Source organism: Corella eumyota, chromosome 1 (assembly GCF_963082875.1).
Source record: "Corella eumyota chromosome 1, kaCorEumy4.1, whole genome shotgun sequence".
NCBI lineage: Eukaryota > Metazoa > Chordata > Ascidiacea > Phlebobranchia > Corellidae > Corella > Corella eumyota.
In genome coordinates this window covers 1031876-1050306 of record NC_137490.1, presented here as the reverse complement: position 1 = coordinate 1050306, position 18431 = coordinate 1031876, and the positions used below count along the sequence as shown (strand labels likewise).

The window sequence follows — 18431 nt, the reverse complement described above, 5'->3', positions numbered from 1 at the left end:
AACAATTTCAATCGAGAGTATTTCCCATATAGGGAAAACGAAATGTAACGTTAGAGCAACAAGATATAAAAAAATTATGCTCTCGCTTTGTATTCTAGCATCAGCGGTAACTGTCATCCACTTCACTTTAGAACGATTTGTAATTGGACGACACGATCTCGCAAAGCCGATAAGCCTTGCGAATAAATACATATACGGGCTTATAATTATAATTGTTTATTTATTTTTCTGGATCCGACAGCGTTTATTCTACGATGGACAATCGCCGTTAAAACACTGCCAGGAACAAAATAAATGCCTCCACGCGTTTAGTTGGATATCTCTTGTATTTGTGGTTTTATTCTCGATCACGCAGATGGCTCTTGTGGCGTTCTGGAATAACGATAACTCAACTTTAGTGATGTCGGGTTATGAAGCTCTATCTTGGTTGGTCGGCTGTTTCTTTATACAAGGCCAACTGCTTGTTTTATTCGTTTATCCTCTATGGAAACTCAACAAGATTCGCGCCAATTTTTTACGGTCACGTGACTCGACGATTCGAGTGACGTCATCGAATCAATCAAATCTTAAGCACCTCATACGTAGGTGTATTGTGTTTCTTAGTATCAGCTTTGCGACTGATATTATCTCAGTAGTTTTGGCGTTTTTAAAAAGCAAGGAAAATATTTCGGACGAGTTTCTTTATTTCGCATTCGATGTTAATATTGTAACTAACTCACTTTGTTTAATTGGGACTTTTACAAACTGGAAAATTGCACTTTTTCCGTGGATAAAATTTAAACGAAATTGTAACAAAGAAAATGAACGAAAAAAGAGCATACAGTCTAATATAACAACTATTGCTTAAAATATTCGTATTTTTATTCATATTTTTTTAAATATTTGCACTTAATATTAGTGAAATTTAAAATATTTTGTACTTTTTGTAATTTTTTATTTATTACCTTTCTGTTTTTATTGCCAACAAGTTTGAACAAGAATTTGTTTTATTTTTATGTTTTAATAAAATATGACCTTGAAAAATGTAGTTAAAATCATTAGAACAAATATTTAGCAAAATTTCTGAAAACTTTGTTAAAAAATTTAACAAGAAGTATGGTGCCGCTTGCAAAACTAGTTATTACTTTAAAATTACATGACTAATTCCTATTCAAAGAAAATAACCTTTTCTAGACATCAAAACGTAACAAAAAATGCAAATCATTATGAACGATAAACAAAACCTGTTTGCTAAATAATAAAAATCTGTTTGTTTTAGCACTATGTCAATATTTTGCATAATTAAACATTTAAAGAACAAGAATTTGAAGCCATATTGATTCGGGTGAACTAAAATTAAAGTAGCTTAAAGCTATGTAGACTAGGTTTTAGCTTGAGGCTCTAATTTGGAAGCTGCTAGAATGTGGTTTGGGTTAGACAGTATACGACCACATGGCCAAAATCTATTTGACCAAATTGGGATTATTCCAAAAAAAATTTTAATTTAAAAAAAATAAAAATGAATTTTTTAAAGAAGGGTTAGGGTAAGTTGAGGTTAATGAAAAATGTCTTATAGATGGTCAAATAGAATTTTGGGTCATATGACAGTTATCAATGTCTTGGAGATTATAAAAAAATTTAATTAAGTTTAACTATTTACTTAATAAAGCGATTATGTTGTTCTTTGCACACGGTCCTATTTACTTAAGTCTATTGTGATAAAATATCTAGAAAAATTTGCTCAGATAAGGGCTTAATTTACATGCCTGTTTCGTGTGCATATTCTTCATATTTAGACCCAGTTTGAGGTTTGTTTTATAATTATTTGTTGGCTGCTGTGGTTGTGAACCTAAATCTTCAGGATTAGACAAAATGACGAAGTCGAAAATTTTAACCAACGAGGTAAGAGATTTTATATCTTGACTAAAAATAGATTTCTTCTGTTTTTAAAATTTTTGTGATGTAATAATAGATTTTGTGATGATTTTATATATATGCTAAAGGCAACTTTTTTTAGTTATTTTAATTTTAAATATTACTAACTTAAAGTTAAATATTAAAAGTCATTTAATAATAGTTTAAGTATTAAGTTATAAGTAAAAGTGGTTTATATTGTTTCAGTTTAAATAAGTATAACAAACTGAAATTAAGATATATAATTAAATATATTTTTTGTTTACTTTATATAAAAATCGTAAGTATGAAATTATTAACATAAAAACTATAGTTCTTTTACTTTTTAGTTGTAAGGTTAATGATGTATAAAAGTTAAGTAACAAAAGATCAATGTTTAAGTTTCAAACTTAGTAAATATTTAAATTAAACAATAAAATATTACGACAAAGAATAATTTAAATTAAAAAAAAAAATTGTAATTTAATTAAGTTTATTATATATAAATAAAATTTTATTAAAATAACGAATATATGAACAGTATTATTAAGAACCTATCTACGTAAAATATTTGAAATTTGTATGCGTAATTGTAGAAATAATTAATCAAAATTATCATCGGCCTAAAATGGTGACGTGTTTAGAATTGATAACATCAAAATTTTTTAATATTTTTCTATATTTTAACCATTTTAATAAGGTTCTTATGTTATGAATGTTAAGAATTATCAAATTAAGAATTAAGAAAAGCTATACCTGTAAAATTTACATAAGGACAATAGAAATAGCGACAGTTACTTGAAACAACCTGTTATAATCTAAAATGTGGTATTTCAAAGTCACACTGCACGTTAAGTGGCGTGTGCAAGTTAACATAAGGCAGTGTGCAAAACGTCGGCTGCTGAAATCAAATTGTTACTTGTTTTGACTTGGTGGTTATCGATTTAAAATGCTAGAATTCATGTTATTTATCTAGGGTTCAAGTCTGAATTATGTCCAATTTGGAAATCCAAGAAAAAGGGCAAAATATAGAAGGGTAATTGCGTAATTAACGCGTTTTTAATTAGCATGACTTAATTAATCATAAGCGAACATGTATCTGTATCCAATAATATTCAAGTTTATCAATTATTCATAAAGCTAATCTGGATTTTTATTGGCAAAAAAACGTGACACAGAAAAGCAAAAGTTTTGCAGATTTTTCAATTTTTTTAGTGCCGTGTTTACACTCGGCACTTGGATATTTCGTAACTCCGTTTTAACGACATTTTTTCTATTTGTAATGTTTACTTAGTCCAAAGATTTATTAGGAAACGCTGAATTTGTCCTAATTTTGAAACAGCTGTTAGCTTTTTTGTTTTTTATTTAAAGTAAATACTTTTTCTGGATAATTCTCTTAATTTTAATTGCACTTAATTAAAAAATAGGGTGTTACTATTAGAATAAAACGTTAGTTAGTATTAATATTACAGAATAATTAATTTTTAATTGAATTTAAATTAGTAAAATGCATTTTCAATATGTTATTTGCAATTAATTAAGATGTTTCTAACAAAAAAGGCAATAAAAAGTGTTTACTTCAAATGTAGGCCAATCTTTTCATTTATTTGCTTTTTCCTCAACAGACGGCAAAGTAAATTTGCAGACTTTGAACTCCCTGTCAGTTATATATGCTTCTACATTACGCAAAAGCGCTTTAGAAATTGAGCTAAATATAGTGTGTGTCAGACTGTCAGTCTGTAATAATAATTTGTTAGTCAGTTATTTAAAATTTTGATTAAATTAATTAATTAACGTTTTAATTTATCATAGCAACAAAAATGTGGTTTAGCTAAAAATTTAAATAACATAAAACTTATTTTTTATTTTAATTGTTAAAAAACAGAAATTGGTTTAATTAACAACGCATTAATTACTAATTAAGATGAATAGTAGTAGTAATAATAGCATGGAGAATAATTTTGTTGAAAACAAATCTCTAATTAAGAGCCAAGATGAAGAAGAAAGCAATCACGGAGGTGGAGTTTGCTCTCAAATTATTAAATCGAAAACAGCGAGGCTCGTGTCAATGTTGTTGCTTATTCTTATTTATTTCTTTGCGGAGGTTATCGTGGGTAAGTTAATAATTTGTAAAATCAATTAATTTTACTGCCTATTGTGTTAAACTAATTAAATTTTAACAACTCTTTGTCATGGGATTTGGGGTTAATAAATAAAAGTAGTTTTAGGTGGCCTATTAAAACTTTAATGTTTGGTTTCTACTCTTGCTTAGCGCTCTTAAGTAAAAAAGTTTTAGCGTTTCTTAAGTGAATTGTGAACTATGTAAGGTCATGAAGTTTACAACAAAATTAAACTAACAAAAAAATATTATTAGGGATATTATGTAAAATGTTACAAAAAAAAAGAAAAAAAAAACTTTTTGTTTGAATCTATATGCTTTTTGTTTGAATCTATATGCTTTTTTTTTATTTCGGTTTTTCGCACATTGTTAAATAAATTATAAGATATATATATATAATAAATATTACAATAATGCGACGGGAAAAAATGACAAAATCAATTTAATGATTTAAAACATGCCACAAATATTAATGTTTACATAAATATTTTACCTATGTTATGGCATGGTCACCAAACCCAGATTTATAACCATTTTTTACTTTAAAACAGTTAAATTACTCTATTAGTCTAACAACATTATTTTTTTCCAGGTAATATTACGAACAGTTTGACCTTGGTAGCCGATTCATTCCATATGTTGTCAGATGCATTATCTTTAATTGTGGGCTTAATCGCAGTTCGTATGAGCAAAAGAAAAGCACATCAATCCATAACACCATGGTTATCCAAAAAACCTCTTTACAATACTTTTGGATGGGGGAGATTTGAGGTAAGGGTGGTTATGTAATTAAACAACGGAAAATTGTCGTTTTTTTATTACCTTTAGACTAAAGAGATGCTGAATTTGCATTTTTCAATACTCTTTTGTTACCCTGACCTAGTTTTAGAGTTCATTTGCTGCTTTAACATATTGTTGTCCTAGTTAACTTGTCTATTTATTAAATGTTGATATATTTATGGGTAAAGCAGAATGATGTATTGTTAAATAATTACTTAATACTGTTGTGTTAATTGTTTAATTGAAATAGTTTTAAATAGTCTATATATATGAGAAACGATGTCTTGATTTTTGTAAAATATACTTTTTTAAAAACTCAAATTAACAATTTTTATTTGAACTTTTTCTATATGTACTAATAAGCAATAACAATTTTGTTTTGCTGGGTTTAACTAGCAAAGTTAATTAAAAATCGCCTCGGCTATAAATTCGAAACTATAGATATGTTAACTTATAGAAAATGCACTTAAAATAACAATTTTCTTCTTATGTCCTAGGTGGTTGGTGCTTTAATTAACGCAACATTTCTTCTTGCTTTATGTGTTTCTATATTCCTTGAATCAATTGAAAAGTTTTTAGAACCGAGTTTAGTGAGTCAACCTGTGCTTGTACTAGCTGTTGGTGGAGGTAATTATTATTTTTTTTTGTATATATCTTTATCCTCGATGTGGGAAATTCGAATGCACGACTTAAACATAGAGTTATATCACTTACTCCGAACCAGTCTCGAGTTGCCTGTGGCAGTTTGGGATATTATAGATCATAATTGCCTGATAATTATGCTGCTGATTAAGTGTTGGCTCAGCAGGAGTTCATATTGTTTATAGTGTCTTACTCAAGGGCGCTACAGCATGAGGGCAGTGGGGATTAAACCCACGACCTCATGTGTGGTGTAGCAAGCTTTCTTACCACTACACCACGCTGCCGGTTTATATATATTTTTATATATATATACTCAAGATTTTTTCGAACTTATAAAGAATAATTTGTTTTTACCTGAACCCAAAGTTATGTTAAATTTATAAATAAATAGATGGTGGTTTTAGTTTTAGGTTAGTTTTTCAGGGTGGGGGGGGGTGGGGTTTGTACCTTTAAAACAAACTATTTTGCATAAATTAAATGAATCAAACTCTAGTCCATACAATTAATGCAATTTATTTAATTCTTGTGTATTTGATAGGCATACTTTTTTTGGTGTCTTGTAGTTGTAAACACTGATCTGGCTTGTATAAGTAAGTAACAGTTATCAACTAGGTTTATTGTATATTTGTCTTAATTGTTTTTGAAGGGCTAATAAAAGGTGATAATGTTAGGGAATAGTAAAAGTTAGTAGCAGATATTTTTGGTTTTATAACAGCAGTTTTTTTTCAAAATAATGTATATATTATTAAAATGTTTATAGCCTATATGAAAAATCAATTTTCCTTTTTTTTGGACTACTTTTTTCCAATAAACAAGTTATTATTATAAAACACAATATCATGATTTTTGTTTTATTTCATGTGAAGCTAATATATTGACTCATAAATTTGTAATATTTGATTTGCGAAATTTTGTAATATTGTTATTTTGAAATAGTTAAACAATTTGAACTCAGGATATCACGGTAATTAATCATTACAAATCTATTTAAATCTCTTTGTGCAGTCAACAATATCTGTTTGTTTTGTAATGGTTAATTAATAGGATTTAAGTTTAGAATTTTAAACCTATATACCATTTTATTTATATAAACTTAATTGACTTATGTTTTTTTTGTATATTTGAATTTTAACACTTTTTAAAAGAAATAACTAATTAAATTTTTATGTAAACTAACTTTTAAATGTATTATTGGCACTAATGTCTTTAAATGTTTCATATTTTTGTGATTAAACAACTTTTTTGTAAAAAATCTTTAACATATGTTAGTCTTAAGCAATACTATTCATCGTCAAGCTAAAAACAATTGGCAATTTTAGGCAATTATAATCAATAATAACCCAAGCCAAAAGCAAATTAAGACTGGGTCGGGGTAACAAATGTTACTCTATGTTTAAGTTGTAAAGTTAACTTTATTACATTAACGATAAATACAACAATCTGACTTACTAATTTAAAACTGATTTTTCTAAAAATTTTATTTTCTTAGGTGGTCTTTTAATAAACATCATTGGATTAGTTTTATTTGGAAGTCACGCACATGCTGGACACGACCACGGACATTCTCACGAGCATTCACACAGTAACGGTCACTCTCACCATCATCCTACTGAACATAGCAACATGAACAGTAGTGAAAATAGAGATGTTGAAAATCGGGATAATATTGCAATGGAATTACCAGAAAATGTAAATTTTTCGATTTGCTTTTTAAACAAAATTTATAGTACGCAAAAAACTTAAAACTAAGTTTAAAAATTTTGTTCAAGTTTTGGCCCAACTTTTTTGGTGGTAATCCCGTTGATATGGTCAGGTTTTTAATTGTCGTAATATGGTCGCAACCCCGTAACCAATATTTGTCTGCAATAATATACCCACGCATTACAATTAAAAGTTTTGTTTATTTTGTAGGCCCATAAATTGGTGATACATATATTATATATAAATCATCTACTATACTTTAATATAGTCCCTAAAACCTTGTCTTAAGTTGTGCCTGTTAAAACTTAATAAAAATATCACTTATCTTGAATGTAAGAGGACCGTGTTTTTAAAAATAACTTTTTATCTCCAGAATGAGAAGAATTTGGTTTCTGATCAACAAATGAATATGAGAGCGGTGTTTCTCCATGTTCTGGGTGATGCTCTTGGTTCAGTGATTGTGATGATTAGTGCTCTTATAGTGTGGCTTGTACCGGTAAGTTTTAACTTTTATTGAATAGTTGACTGTTTTTGGTTGTATTTTTAACCTATTTATTTGGTTGCTTTGAAATTGATGGTTTTAATATAGTTGCAACTAATATTTGCCTATGGTAAATTTTTGAGCACACCACAAACAGTGTTTTTTTATTTTGAAAGCCTAGAAAATGGTAGTATATACATTTAACTTTAATTTAGATTTTGTTTGTTTTTTATAATTAGTATGATAGTTACTTTTATTTGGACAAAAAATTTGGCAGTTACAAGTTTTTATTACATGTTTAAAAGTTAGACACATTGTAGGGTTTAGTTAGATTGAATATTTTAATTTTTGTAACAAATTTTTAAGTTTTGAGCTAGTAACTAGGATTTAAATTATTATTTTTGGTGCTTCTTGATTAAATTAAGCTTTTGGTTTGTTATTATTAAGTTATTATTATTAAGCTTTTAGTTTGTTGTTACTTTATTATGTTTTTTTTTACAAGTTGTTATATTGAGGTTTTAGCTTAATTTTAATTTTGTAAATTGGTAGGTTTTTATTCCTTAGTTTTAAAGTCTTGGGTTTAACATATTGCTTAGGGGAAGTTATAAAGAATTTCTTTAATACAGTTTTATGCCATATGGTGATATATATTTCAAATTAATTTTAATTGATGACACTACATAATATGAACGCTTGAAAAAACAGGTTGAAAATGAATAACACGCTTAACTGCATTTCTAAAATGGTTGACTGGAAATATGTTGGCTACAGTTGAAAAATAAAAACCTTCTAAAACTAAAAACAAAATCAAGTTTAAACAAATTTTAATTTAAAGTGTTTTTGAGCTGTTTTAAAAGATCAAAGTTAAAATTAAAGCTGTTAAAATATGGTTTCTAAAACTAAATTATAAATTTTAAAATATGTAATAATATTGCTAATTACTAAAATGTGGCGAATTGTTGAAAATGAAACCTGTTAATTAAGTAATTAATTGAGGAAATCCTAATTCCATGTCAGTTGTTGTGCCTTACAGCTTTCTAATGGTTCTAACTTTCTTCTTAATGTTTGTAAATCTCTTTGTTTTTTTGACATATCCTTGTTAGAGTATTAATTGGTTTTGGGGTTTGTTAATTATTCTTACAGTTATATTTTTATATTGTTGTAAATTCCTGTTTGTGTTTAACTTTTTAAGTGGAAATTTTATTTTATATCTAAATTTAAGGTTTAATTTCCACTGCTAGCATGTTGTAGTATCATTAAGTAAGACCTGTGGTCCTTGGTTTGATTCCCTCTTCTGACACGTTGTAGCATTTTATGCTAAGATCTAAGGTTTTAGGTTTGATTCCAACTGCTGACATATTGTAATATCTTTTAGTATAACTTGGGGTCTTGGGTATAATCCCCACTGTTAGCATGATGTAGCATTCTTAAGTAGGTCTTGAGTTCCTAGGTTTAATTCCGACTGCTGGCATGTTGTAACATCCTTGAGTAAGGCCTAAAGTATGGGGTTTGATTCTCACTGCTGGCATGTTGTAGCATTTTTCAGTAAAGTTTAAGGTGCTGAGTTTAATTCTTTGTGCTGGCATGTTGTAACATCCTTGAGTAATGCCTAAAGTATTGGGTTTGATTCTCACTGCTAGCATGTTGTAGCATCTTTAAGTAATGCAATCAATACTGTAATTTACTAAGCCAAAAATCAACTTACTGCGAAATAAAGAGTTTAATTAAAAACCTTTTATTTTCAGCATGAAAAGGAGGTACCAACAAACACGGAAACAAACTTAAATTCAACAACTCCATTAACACAAACTGTTCAAATTAACGAATGGATAATGTACATGGACCCTGTGATGAGTATTATATTGGTGGTCATTATGATTATAACAACTGCCCCATTGTTCAAACAATCAAGTCTTATATTACTACAAACTGTACCCAAACATATACAACTTGATAGCATTGAGAAAAAGTTAGTAAAATTTTTTTTTAATTTTGAGGGAAAATTATTTTAAAAAATATTTTGTAATTTTCGGTTTTTTTAAATTTTATTTAATCTTTTTTTCAATATTTTTATTTTTTGTTGAAAAAATTTAATTTAAAATTTTTTTAGGATTCGAAATATTGATGGAATATCTCAGATTCATGATTTCCATATCTGGCAACTTACCCAGGAAAAGTTAGTTGCTACTGTTCATGTTCAATGTGAAAATCCTGAACAATATTTAAGACTTTCGAAAATTGTAAGTTTAACAAAAATTAAAATATTTAATTGTGTAAAAATATAAAAATTGTTGAGTCTAAACTGTTGTTTTTTTGTATTTATTATTTTAAAATAACTACTTTAGAAGATTTGGTAATTTTTTTTTGTTTAGAATTTGTAAATAATTAAGTTAGATTGATTTTATTGATTTTATTTAATCATTAAAAATCAAATTTAATTTTTTTAAAACTAGTTGATAGCCTGCTCTACAAGCAGTATTTTAATTTTTATAATACAACGCAATTCTTGTCTAATATTTGCCTGTAATAATTTACCCGCACACCGCAAACAGTGGTTTTATTTATTTTGTAAGCCTATAAATTAAACATATATATCGTCCACTAAGTTTTATGCTATATACTATAGGTTTAGATTGCTATTTATTGTATATCATTTTTTATCCGGAAAAGTGCAATTTTTTGTTAAAATCAAGATGTACTTATTTAAATTTTTCATCAAAAACAATATTTAATTTATTTTTAAATTGAAACTTAGATGAAAGAAAAACTTCATGATGAAGGAATCCATTCCACAACAGTACAACCAGAGTTTAACAGTATTGAAACCCCATTTTGTGATATGGTTTGCGCTGAAGATTCTTGTAAAACTAAAGTCTGTTGTTCTGTCAATGGGAAACTTAATGTAAGTGTTTTTGTGGTTAAAATTAATAAATATAGAAGTTGATTTTTCAGCTTTTCGACAACATTTTAATTGTCGTAATATAGTTACAACTAACGGTAAAATTTGCCTGTGGTAATATATAGACGGCTGTTTTTTTGGTAATTTGAAAATACATATATACAGGTTTAAATAAGGCCTAAAAATCAAGGTTTGAATTGTAATTCTGGGAAATACTAACACTGCTTTTTCCTTATAAGGCAAAACCTTTATGCAGATTATAATTAAACAATATTATATTAATGTTAGAAACTCAGAAGAGAAATATTAAATTTCTTACCGATTATCATGTCTCATTGGTGGTTCTAATACTAAAGTAGGGGTAATAAAAGCTACATTATAAAAGGTTTTAATTGTTTTGTGTTTATATTAACAGGGGCGACCCTCACAAAGTTCATTTGATGAAAGTTGTGAAAATGGAGAAGTTAACACAACAGTTACTGGTAAATTATTAAACATTAAAGTTAATTGTTGGTACTGGTTTATTGTCTGCCATACAGTCGACATTGTATTTGTCATAATATGGTTGCAACTTTCAACTAATATTTGTCCACGCACCACAAATGCAGTTTTATTTATTTTGTAGCCCTGTAAATTAAAAATTAAACATTAACATCTCTATTAAGCTTTTTTATGTATGGATGACCATAATAATATTTATGTGGATTTATTATAATTTTAATATCATCAGTAATCATTTTTCTATCGGTATTGGATTTAAATAAATAAATTCTTGTAGATTTTCTTTTCATTTTTAAAAAGTTTACAAAAATATTTTTTGTACTTAAATAAATTTTATCGATTTTTTTAGAACCTTTTATTAATTATTTTTTTAAAAATTTGTTTAGAAATCCAAGAAACAAGATCAGAAACTTTAACCCAAATTCAACCTCGATCCCCCACGTTATCTAACAATAAAGACGTTTAAACCCCCATATTTACCCACTTTTTGGGGCAAATATTAACTGAAATTACTGAAATATTGAATGCACTTAACATGTTGGATGTACGATCACTACAATCTACTCTAAAGTGTATTTTACTTAACAAGTTTGGAGTTATTTAAAACAGTTAAAACTCGGATTTACATCGAGTATTTATTGTTTAAAGATTTGTGAATGGCTGTGATACAATTAATATTACATTAAAGCACTTAAGTTACTGATTCCATGCTAACATCATTTCATTTCCACACAAATTTGATTGATTTTTGAGTACCTAAAATTTGGGTATTTTTATGGTATCTGCACATATTACTGAAAACCCAAAAGTCAAAAAAAAACATTTTACAGAAATTTAGGTCAAAATTATTTTTGTATCAAAGGGAATTTTTTATTGAAGGGTTAAATTTTAAAAAAAGGGTTAAAAAAATGTCTTATTTTCGGTAAAATGACATTTTTAGGACATATAGTTTTCAGTAAACTGTCAGTAATCCATAAATAAATAAACTGTTAGTAATCCATAAATAGTTATCCATATAAATTTTTTTAAATTTAAATTATTTGAACTAAGAACTTAAAACCTGGTTGTAATGGTACTGTAGCAAACACTTAAATTTATGAAATTTTTGAATTTTTTTTTCACTATATACCATTTTTTATTTTCTTTATTACTTCTTAAAAATTACATTTTCCGAAATTTTACACAACATTCTAAAAAAAAAATTACATTTCGTAATGTTTTGTACAAATATTACTTAAAATTAATTAAAATGCAATATTTGAAAAAATTAGGCCGTCCGAATGCATTAGAAATAGAATGTACAAATAAAGTTTTACAATTCTTCAAAATATTTTCATTAAATCATATTTTTGTCTTTTTTTTGCTTTAAAAGATATTTCTTATTTATATTTTACCTCTATAAAGAATGTATTATTGTGTTAATACCAAAAATTCTTTTTTGCTGACTCATCTTTATGGAATGTTTATCGTTCGTTAAATAAACAATTAAAGACCGTATTAAAACATTAACAGGACTTATTTATATTTATCTTTATCCTTAATGTGGGAAAGTCTACTTTACGATCTAAACATAGAGTAACAACAGTTACTCCCCCCAGTCTCGAGTTGCCTGTGGCAGTTTGGGATATTGTATAGATATAGATTTATACCGTTTATAGCGCCTTACTCAAGGGCGCTACAGCTGAGATCAGTGGGGATCAAACCCTCGACCTCATGTGGTGTAGGAAGTGTTCTGGCCACTACACCACGCTGCCGACTTTTTATAAAAAAATTTTGTATAAATTTATATCCTCGATGTGGAAAAGTCGAATGCGCGACTTAAACATAGAGTAACAACTGTTACTCCGACCCAGTCTCGAGTTGCATTTAGCAGTTTGGGATATTGTATTTATAGCGCCTTACTTAAGGGCGCTACAGTATGGGTGTAGTGAGGATTAAACCCAAGACCTCATGTGTTGTAGCAAGTGTTTTTACCACTATACCACGCTGCTGGTTATTGTAACAAAAGTTATTTTATATTTGGACTGTACGATCCACTTTTTGCATTAAAACCGTCAATCCTTAAGCAGCGAACTTTTCTTAAAAAAAAACGCCGTTTTTGTTACGTCATAATCAGAAGGCGACGTCGCACTTCATTGTAGAGAAACAATCTTTAAATTTACTTAATACTGAGGTTTATATTTAGTTATTTTAAAGTCAAAAGAGCTTAGTTAATTGTAACTATGGATAAAACAATGGATTATTTATTGAAAGACAATCAAGTTATTATCATAAACAATTAACTCAACAATAAAAAAACAACAATGGTATGGAATTGTTATTTTTATTTATTTATTGGTTGGTTTTTAGATTATAACCAGTTTAAAAGCTTGCAAAAGGATGGATTAAAGTTCAAATTTTTCTTGTTTTTTTGCCAAAGTTTTTTAAAGTTTGAACGACAGTTGTTAGCGCAATATAAAGCCTTTTGTGATGTCACAACTCACAGTACAAGCAAAGCATTAAAAACAATAATAAAAATATAAGTTGTCATATAAAACAAGATGTGGCGTTTAACCGAAAAGTGTATGTCCGAAAACGCCATTTTACCGATAGTACGATAATTTCTAATACCCCCTAGCTCACCCTAACCCCTTTTAGTGAAACGCCCCTCAATTTGAGGAAAAATATTGATCTTTATTTCTGTAAAATTTTGTTTTTTAAGATTTTGTTTTTTATTCGGTAAAACAATTTTTGGTAAAATAGACAGTTACTAAATTAACTCGTTAGTTTTTAAATGTTGTTTGGCAGCGAAGCAAATTACATTTTCAAGCAAAATTTTGTTTTTAATGAATGTAAATATATAGGCAGTGGTGCAAATAAAAAAATATTTAAACAAATTCGCAAAAATCTTAAACATAAAAAAAAAATGAGAATAGTGACGTCATAAAAATTTAAAGTATATATGAATATTGTGACGTCATAAAATTTAAGGAATGTATAAATAACGTGACGTCACAAATTAAAATTTAAATATAATGACGTAGTAAAAATAGAGTGACGCAATAAGTTAGTTAATTAATGACGTCAAATTCAATTTAAAATAATTGTAAGTGACGTTATTAATTTGAATAGACTTATTATTTAGTGACGTCGTTAATTCAAGTAAAAAGTTCAAAAAGTCACGTCATTAATTCAAATTTAATAATAATTTTGTGACGTCATCAATGTAATTTAAATACGTAATTAGTGACGTCAGTTAAGTTAAAATATTAATAAAATCGTCGAAATCCAATCTTCTGTGCTTGGATTTATTCGGTAAAAATTCGCAAATCATTTCTTCAACGTCAGCATCGGTGAACTTGACTCTTAACTCTATCAAGGTCTTTCTTAGATCGTTTTCATCGATGTAACCGTCACCTAGTGGTGAAGTAATTAATATTTAGTTGCACACTGGTGGCGTGGTGGAGTGGTTAAAACACTTGGCTTCACTACATGAGGTTTTAGGTTTGATCCTCACTGGTCTCATGCTGTAGCACCCTTGAGTAAGGCGCTATAAACGGTATGAACTCCTGTTGAGCCAGCACTTAATCAGTAGCATAATTACCGGGCAATTATAATCCATAATATCCCAAACTGCCAAAGGCAACTCGAGACTGGGTCGGGGTAACTCATGTTACTTTATGTTTAAGTCGCGGATTCGACTTTCCCACATCGAGGATAAATAAATACGATAAGTTAATTAACTAATATTTTTGCGAAGTAATTTAGTTTGTTACTGGTATTGGTTTGTAAATATTATAAACACCAAGTTTTTGTAAAACAAATGAAAATTGGTTTACCGTTTGCATCAAATCGATCGAACACTGAAACCCATTCTTCATCAGCGTCTTCATCCTAATTAAATTAATTAATTCATTATTATTATTTGGTAAAAACATGCAACCTACAATATTTGACCATGACCATGCCATAACATACTTAAAATCTTTATGTAAACATTAATTTTTTGGCATGTTTTAAATCATCAAATTGATTTTGTCATTTTTTGTCACATTGATGGAATATTTATTATATATCTTATTATTTATTGTCATTGGTGCGCAAAAAAAACAAAAAAAAAATTAAGGTGTAAAGAAATATTTTAGACGTCGATTTAGTTAGCCGCCAGTTGGCGCTTTTAAGCTACCTTTAAACGCAAAAGATTTTGTTACAAATTTTTTTACGTATTTTAATTTTTAGGAATATATCAGTAATTTATCCCAAATAATAACATAATCAAGTTAAATTAAACTTGATAAATTTTTTTATTGTAATATTGTGTTAAAAATTACTTTAAAATGGCCACAAATACAAAATTATTCTAATATTATTTTAAATAAAAACAAAACTTATTTATACCTGACTAATATGAGATAAAAACGCGAGAAAATCGTTGAAATTAAGAAACCCCGTCCCACTACGATCAACTTCTTGGACTAAGTTGTTTATTTCTTCTTCAGTCGGTTCCTGACCCAAAGCTCTCATAACTAACCCAACCTCGTTTTTACCTGGAAAAAATGATTTTTAATGTTGGTTTGTTTACCTAAATAATTGTATTTTTAAAGATTTTGATTAAGTTATATAATTTAATTAAAAAATTCGTATATTTTTGAGTATTACAAGTTTGTTTATTTATTTTTTAATTATTAGTGTTTTTAATTGAGTTAATTATTAGCAAATTTGTTAAAAAAAAGAAAAATTATTTTCTTAAAACCAACTTATATTTATTACAGTAACAATGGAGTTACGATCTATCCATACGGGGTAAAATATTAAATGCCGTTTCGGTTTAAAATTGTGCAAAACATACATTTAAAATTTTAAAAATCTAGATAGCATAGCTATAAAATAATTGTTTAAAAAGTAAATTTTGTAGTGGTACTACCCTAAAATATGCTTGCCCACTACTATTATATAACCTTTAAAAACCTCAACCAACGTTCAGGGTTTAAATTGTCGTAACATGGTCGCAACTCTCAACTAATATTTGCCATAACTTATAACTATGTTTTCTGTTAAGCTTAATTATATAAAAATTATGGATTAAACGTCGGACTACGAGCCGAAAGGTTTCGGGTTTGAGTCGCACCAATGCTGCACCAATGCCACACTAATCCCTTTTGAATCCAATGTTTACAAATAGCTCAAATTTGTCCCAAACCGCACACCCTTTCTAATAAAGTATCAAAAACCTATCCCCTTAAGGGTATATATAAAAAAATATATAAATATTTATGTTACCAATTGCTCCACTGTCATTCGGATCCAATAAATAAAAAGCTTCTTCATAAACCTCCAATAACACCTCAGGTAACTGGTTTGCACGTAATGATGGTACTCTGTGACGTAATAAAAAAACGGTTGTTACGCTTTTAATAATAGTTTGTTTGTAAGTATTATTGTATTTCAACTAAAGCGAATATTTAAAAAAAATAATAGATATTGAAACGTTAAAAATAATGTAAAAACTAGATGTAAGTTTGGGTTTTTTGTTGTAAAAGTTTATTTAAATTCGGTTGTTTTTGTATAATTTAAGGTACATTCGCGGTTTTTGTTTAGAACTTTTAAATAAATTTCATTTTTTTGCTGTTAAAAATAAAGCATGTTAAATAATAACTAGGTCTGGGCCTTAAACATTAAAACACGCGCGAAACCAAATTTCACGCATTGTTGAGATTTAGTTTCATATTACTCTAACATTAACGTAACTAATCATGCGAAAAATCAGCCAAATTATCTTCAAAATCTCAACATTTTCGTATATATTTATCCTCGATTTGCTTTTAAACTTCAGTATAAACATAGAGTAACATTTGTTTCCCTGACCCAGTCTTAAGTCTTCTTAGCCAAAAACCAATTGACATTAATTTTTGACGTCACAAACCAATGACATCATTGAGCCTTAAATTAATGACTTCACAAAGGATTAATTATTGAGCAATTATAATCTATAATATCCCAAACTGACAAAATCAACTAGAGACTGGGTCGGAGTAACTGATGTTACTCTATGCTTAGATCGCGCATTTGACCTTCCCACATCGAGGATAAAGATGCCGGCAGCGTGGTGTAGTGGTTAGTACACTTTGTACACTAGATGAGGTCGTGGGTTTAATCCTCACTGATGTCATGCTGTAGCGCCCTTGAGTAAGGCGCTATAAACAGTATAAACTCTTGCTGAGCCATCAGCACTTAATCAGCAGCGTAACTATCAGGCAATTATAATTTATAAAATCTCAAACTGCCAAAGTCAACTTGAGACTGGGTCGGGGTAACTGATGTTACTCTATATTTAGATCGCGCATTCGACTTTCCCACATTGAGGATAAATAAAAACAAAAAACATTAAAAGAATAAATAATAATTACCTCATTTTCCAGTTGGCTTCGTTTCCAACACTCATAGTGCTTAGTATACTGACATTACTGCAATACCTGATCTTGTCTCTTAACTTTCGTTTATATTGTCTAGCTTTTTCTTGAGCCATCCTTAATTATATACAAAATACGATTCTATAACTCCTACTAAAAAATAATGGTTAATTAAGATTGTTATGTAACTTTAAATTATACAAAAATGCTTTAAAATAATATAGGCATTTTAATTGTTGTAATATGGTCGCAACTCTCAACTAATATTGCCCGTGATAATTTACCCGCGCGCCACAAATAAAATATAATGATGACGTCACAAATAGCATGATTGTTTAAATATTGGGTATAAAATTATTAAAATTTTAAAGGCTTATAAAATGGTCATGTATATATAATATATATATAAAGCTCTATTTTATGATATTTTTACTAAGAATTTGACTAAAATATATATATTTTTTGTTGGTTTTTCGCGCATTGATAAAAGTAAATAATAAATACGATATACAATTAATATTACAACAATGCGACGGGAAAAAATGACAAAATTAATTTAATGATTTAAAACATGCCAAAAGTAATAATGTTTACATAAAGATTTTAAGTATGTTATGTATGTTCATGGTCACTAAACCCAGTTTATTTATTATAATGATTTAAACTTTAAACAATCATTAGTATGGTTTATTTATTCTAAATATACATTGATAACCTAATAAAAGTAGGCTTTAATATTGTTTATAGTCTGTTTTAAAATATTACAACTTGCAAATTTGTTTTTAAAGTTGCCTTCAGAATAAATTTCACTCAGCCGAAATATTTTCTTTTTAAAGTAAATAAACCACGCCGACGTTCCGAAGAAATATGACCGCGATTCTGTTTGTTTTGAAACAATTATTCTATTTGTGACGTCATAACCTTTATTGTAAACTTTAATTCGTAGAATTAGATATTAAAACTAACATTTAAAGATCAAACGATTCTGGTTAAGATCAAAGTTTAAAACTTTCTCTTTTACTTTTAAAAAACCTTTCAAATATTTAA

General features: G+C 28.0%; 2 protein-coding genes across 4 annotated transcripts; one reads left to right on the top strand and one right to left on the bottom strand.

The window, feature by feature from the left end:
• The first annotated feature begins 1773 nt into the window (after positions 1–1773).
• On the top strand, positions 1774–12485 carry LOC145748108 (proton-coupled zinc antiporter SLC30A1-like). Of its 3 annotated transcripts, XM_082564938.1 has the most exons (11): positions 1774–1881; positions 3860–3986; positions 4584–4762; positions 5269–5398; positions 6903–7102; positions 7488–7610; positions 9341–9564; positions 9706–9835; positions 10351–10497; positions 10910–10976; positions 11382–12485. In XM_082564938.1, the coding sequence occupies exons 1-11, from the start codon at positions 1852–1854 to the stop codon at positions 11459–11461; spliced, it is 1437 nt and encodes a 478-aa protein (XP_082421064.1). In that variant the 5' UTR covers positions 1774–1851; the 3' UTR covers positions 11462–12485. The 3 variants fall into 3 exon arrangements, with proteins under 3 accessions (XP_082421064.1, XP_082421065.1, XP_082421063.1); XM_082564939.1 differs by lacking the exon at positions 1774–1881 and having other exon boundaries at positions 3542–3986; positions 6903–7060; positions 7497–7610; XM_082564937.1 differs by lacking the exon at positions 1774–1881 and having other exon boundaries at positions 3549–3986.
• Positions 12486–13304: 819 nt separating this feature from the next.
• Positions 13305–17566, bottom strand: LOC145753375 (neo-calmodulin-like). Its single transcript, XM_082569791.1, has 5 exons — positions 17382–17566; positions 16255–16352; positions 15373–15521; positions 14814–14868; positions 13305–14391 (listed from the first exon to the last, which is right to left on the bottom strand). Exons 1-5 carry the CDS (start codon positions 17498–17500, stop codon positions 14231–14233), a joined length of 582 nt encoding a protein of 193 aa, XP_082425917.1. The 5' UTR covers positions 17501–17566; the 3' UTR covers positions 13305–14230.
• Between the last annotated feature and the right edge of the window lie 865 nt (positions 17567–18431).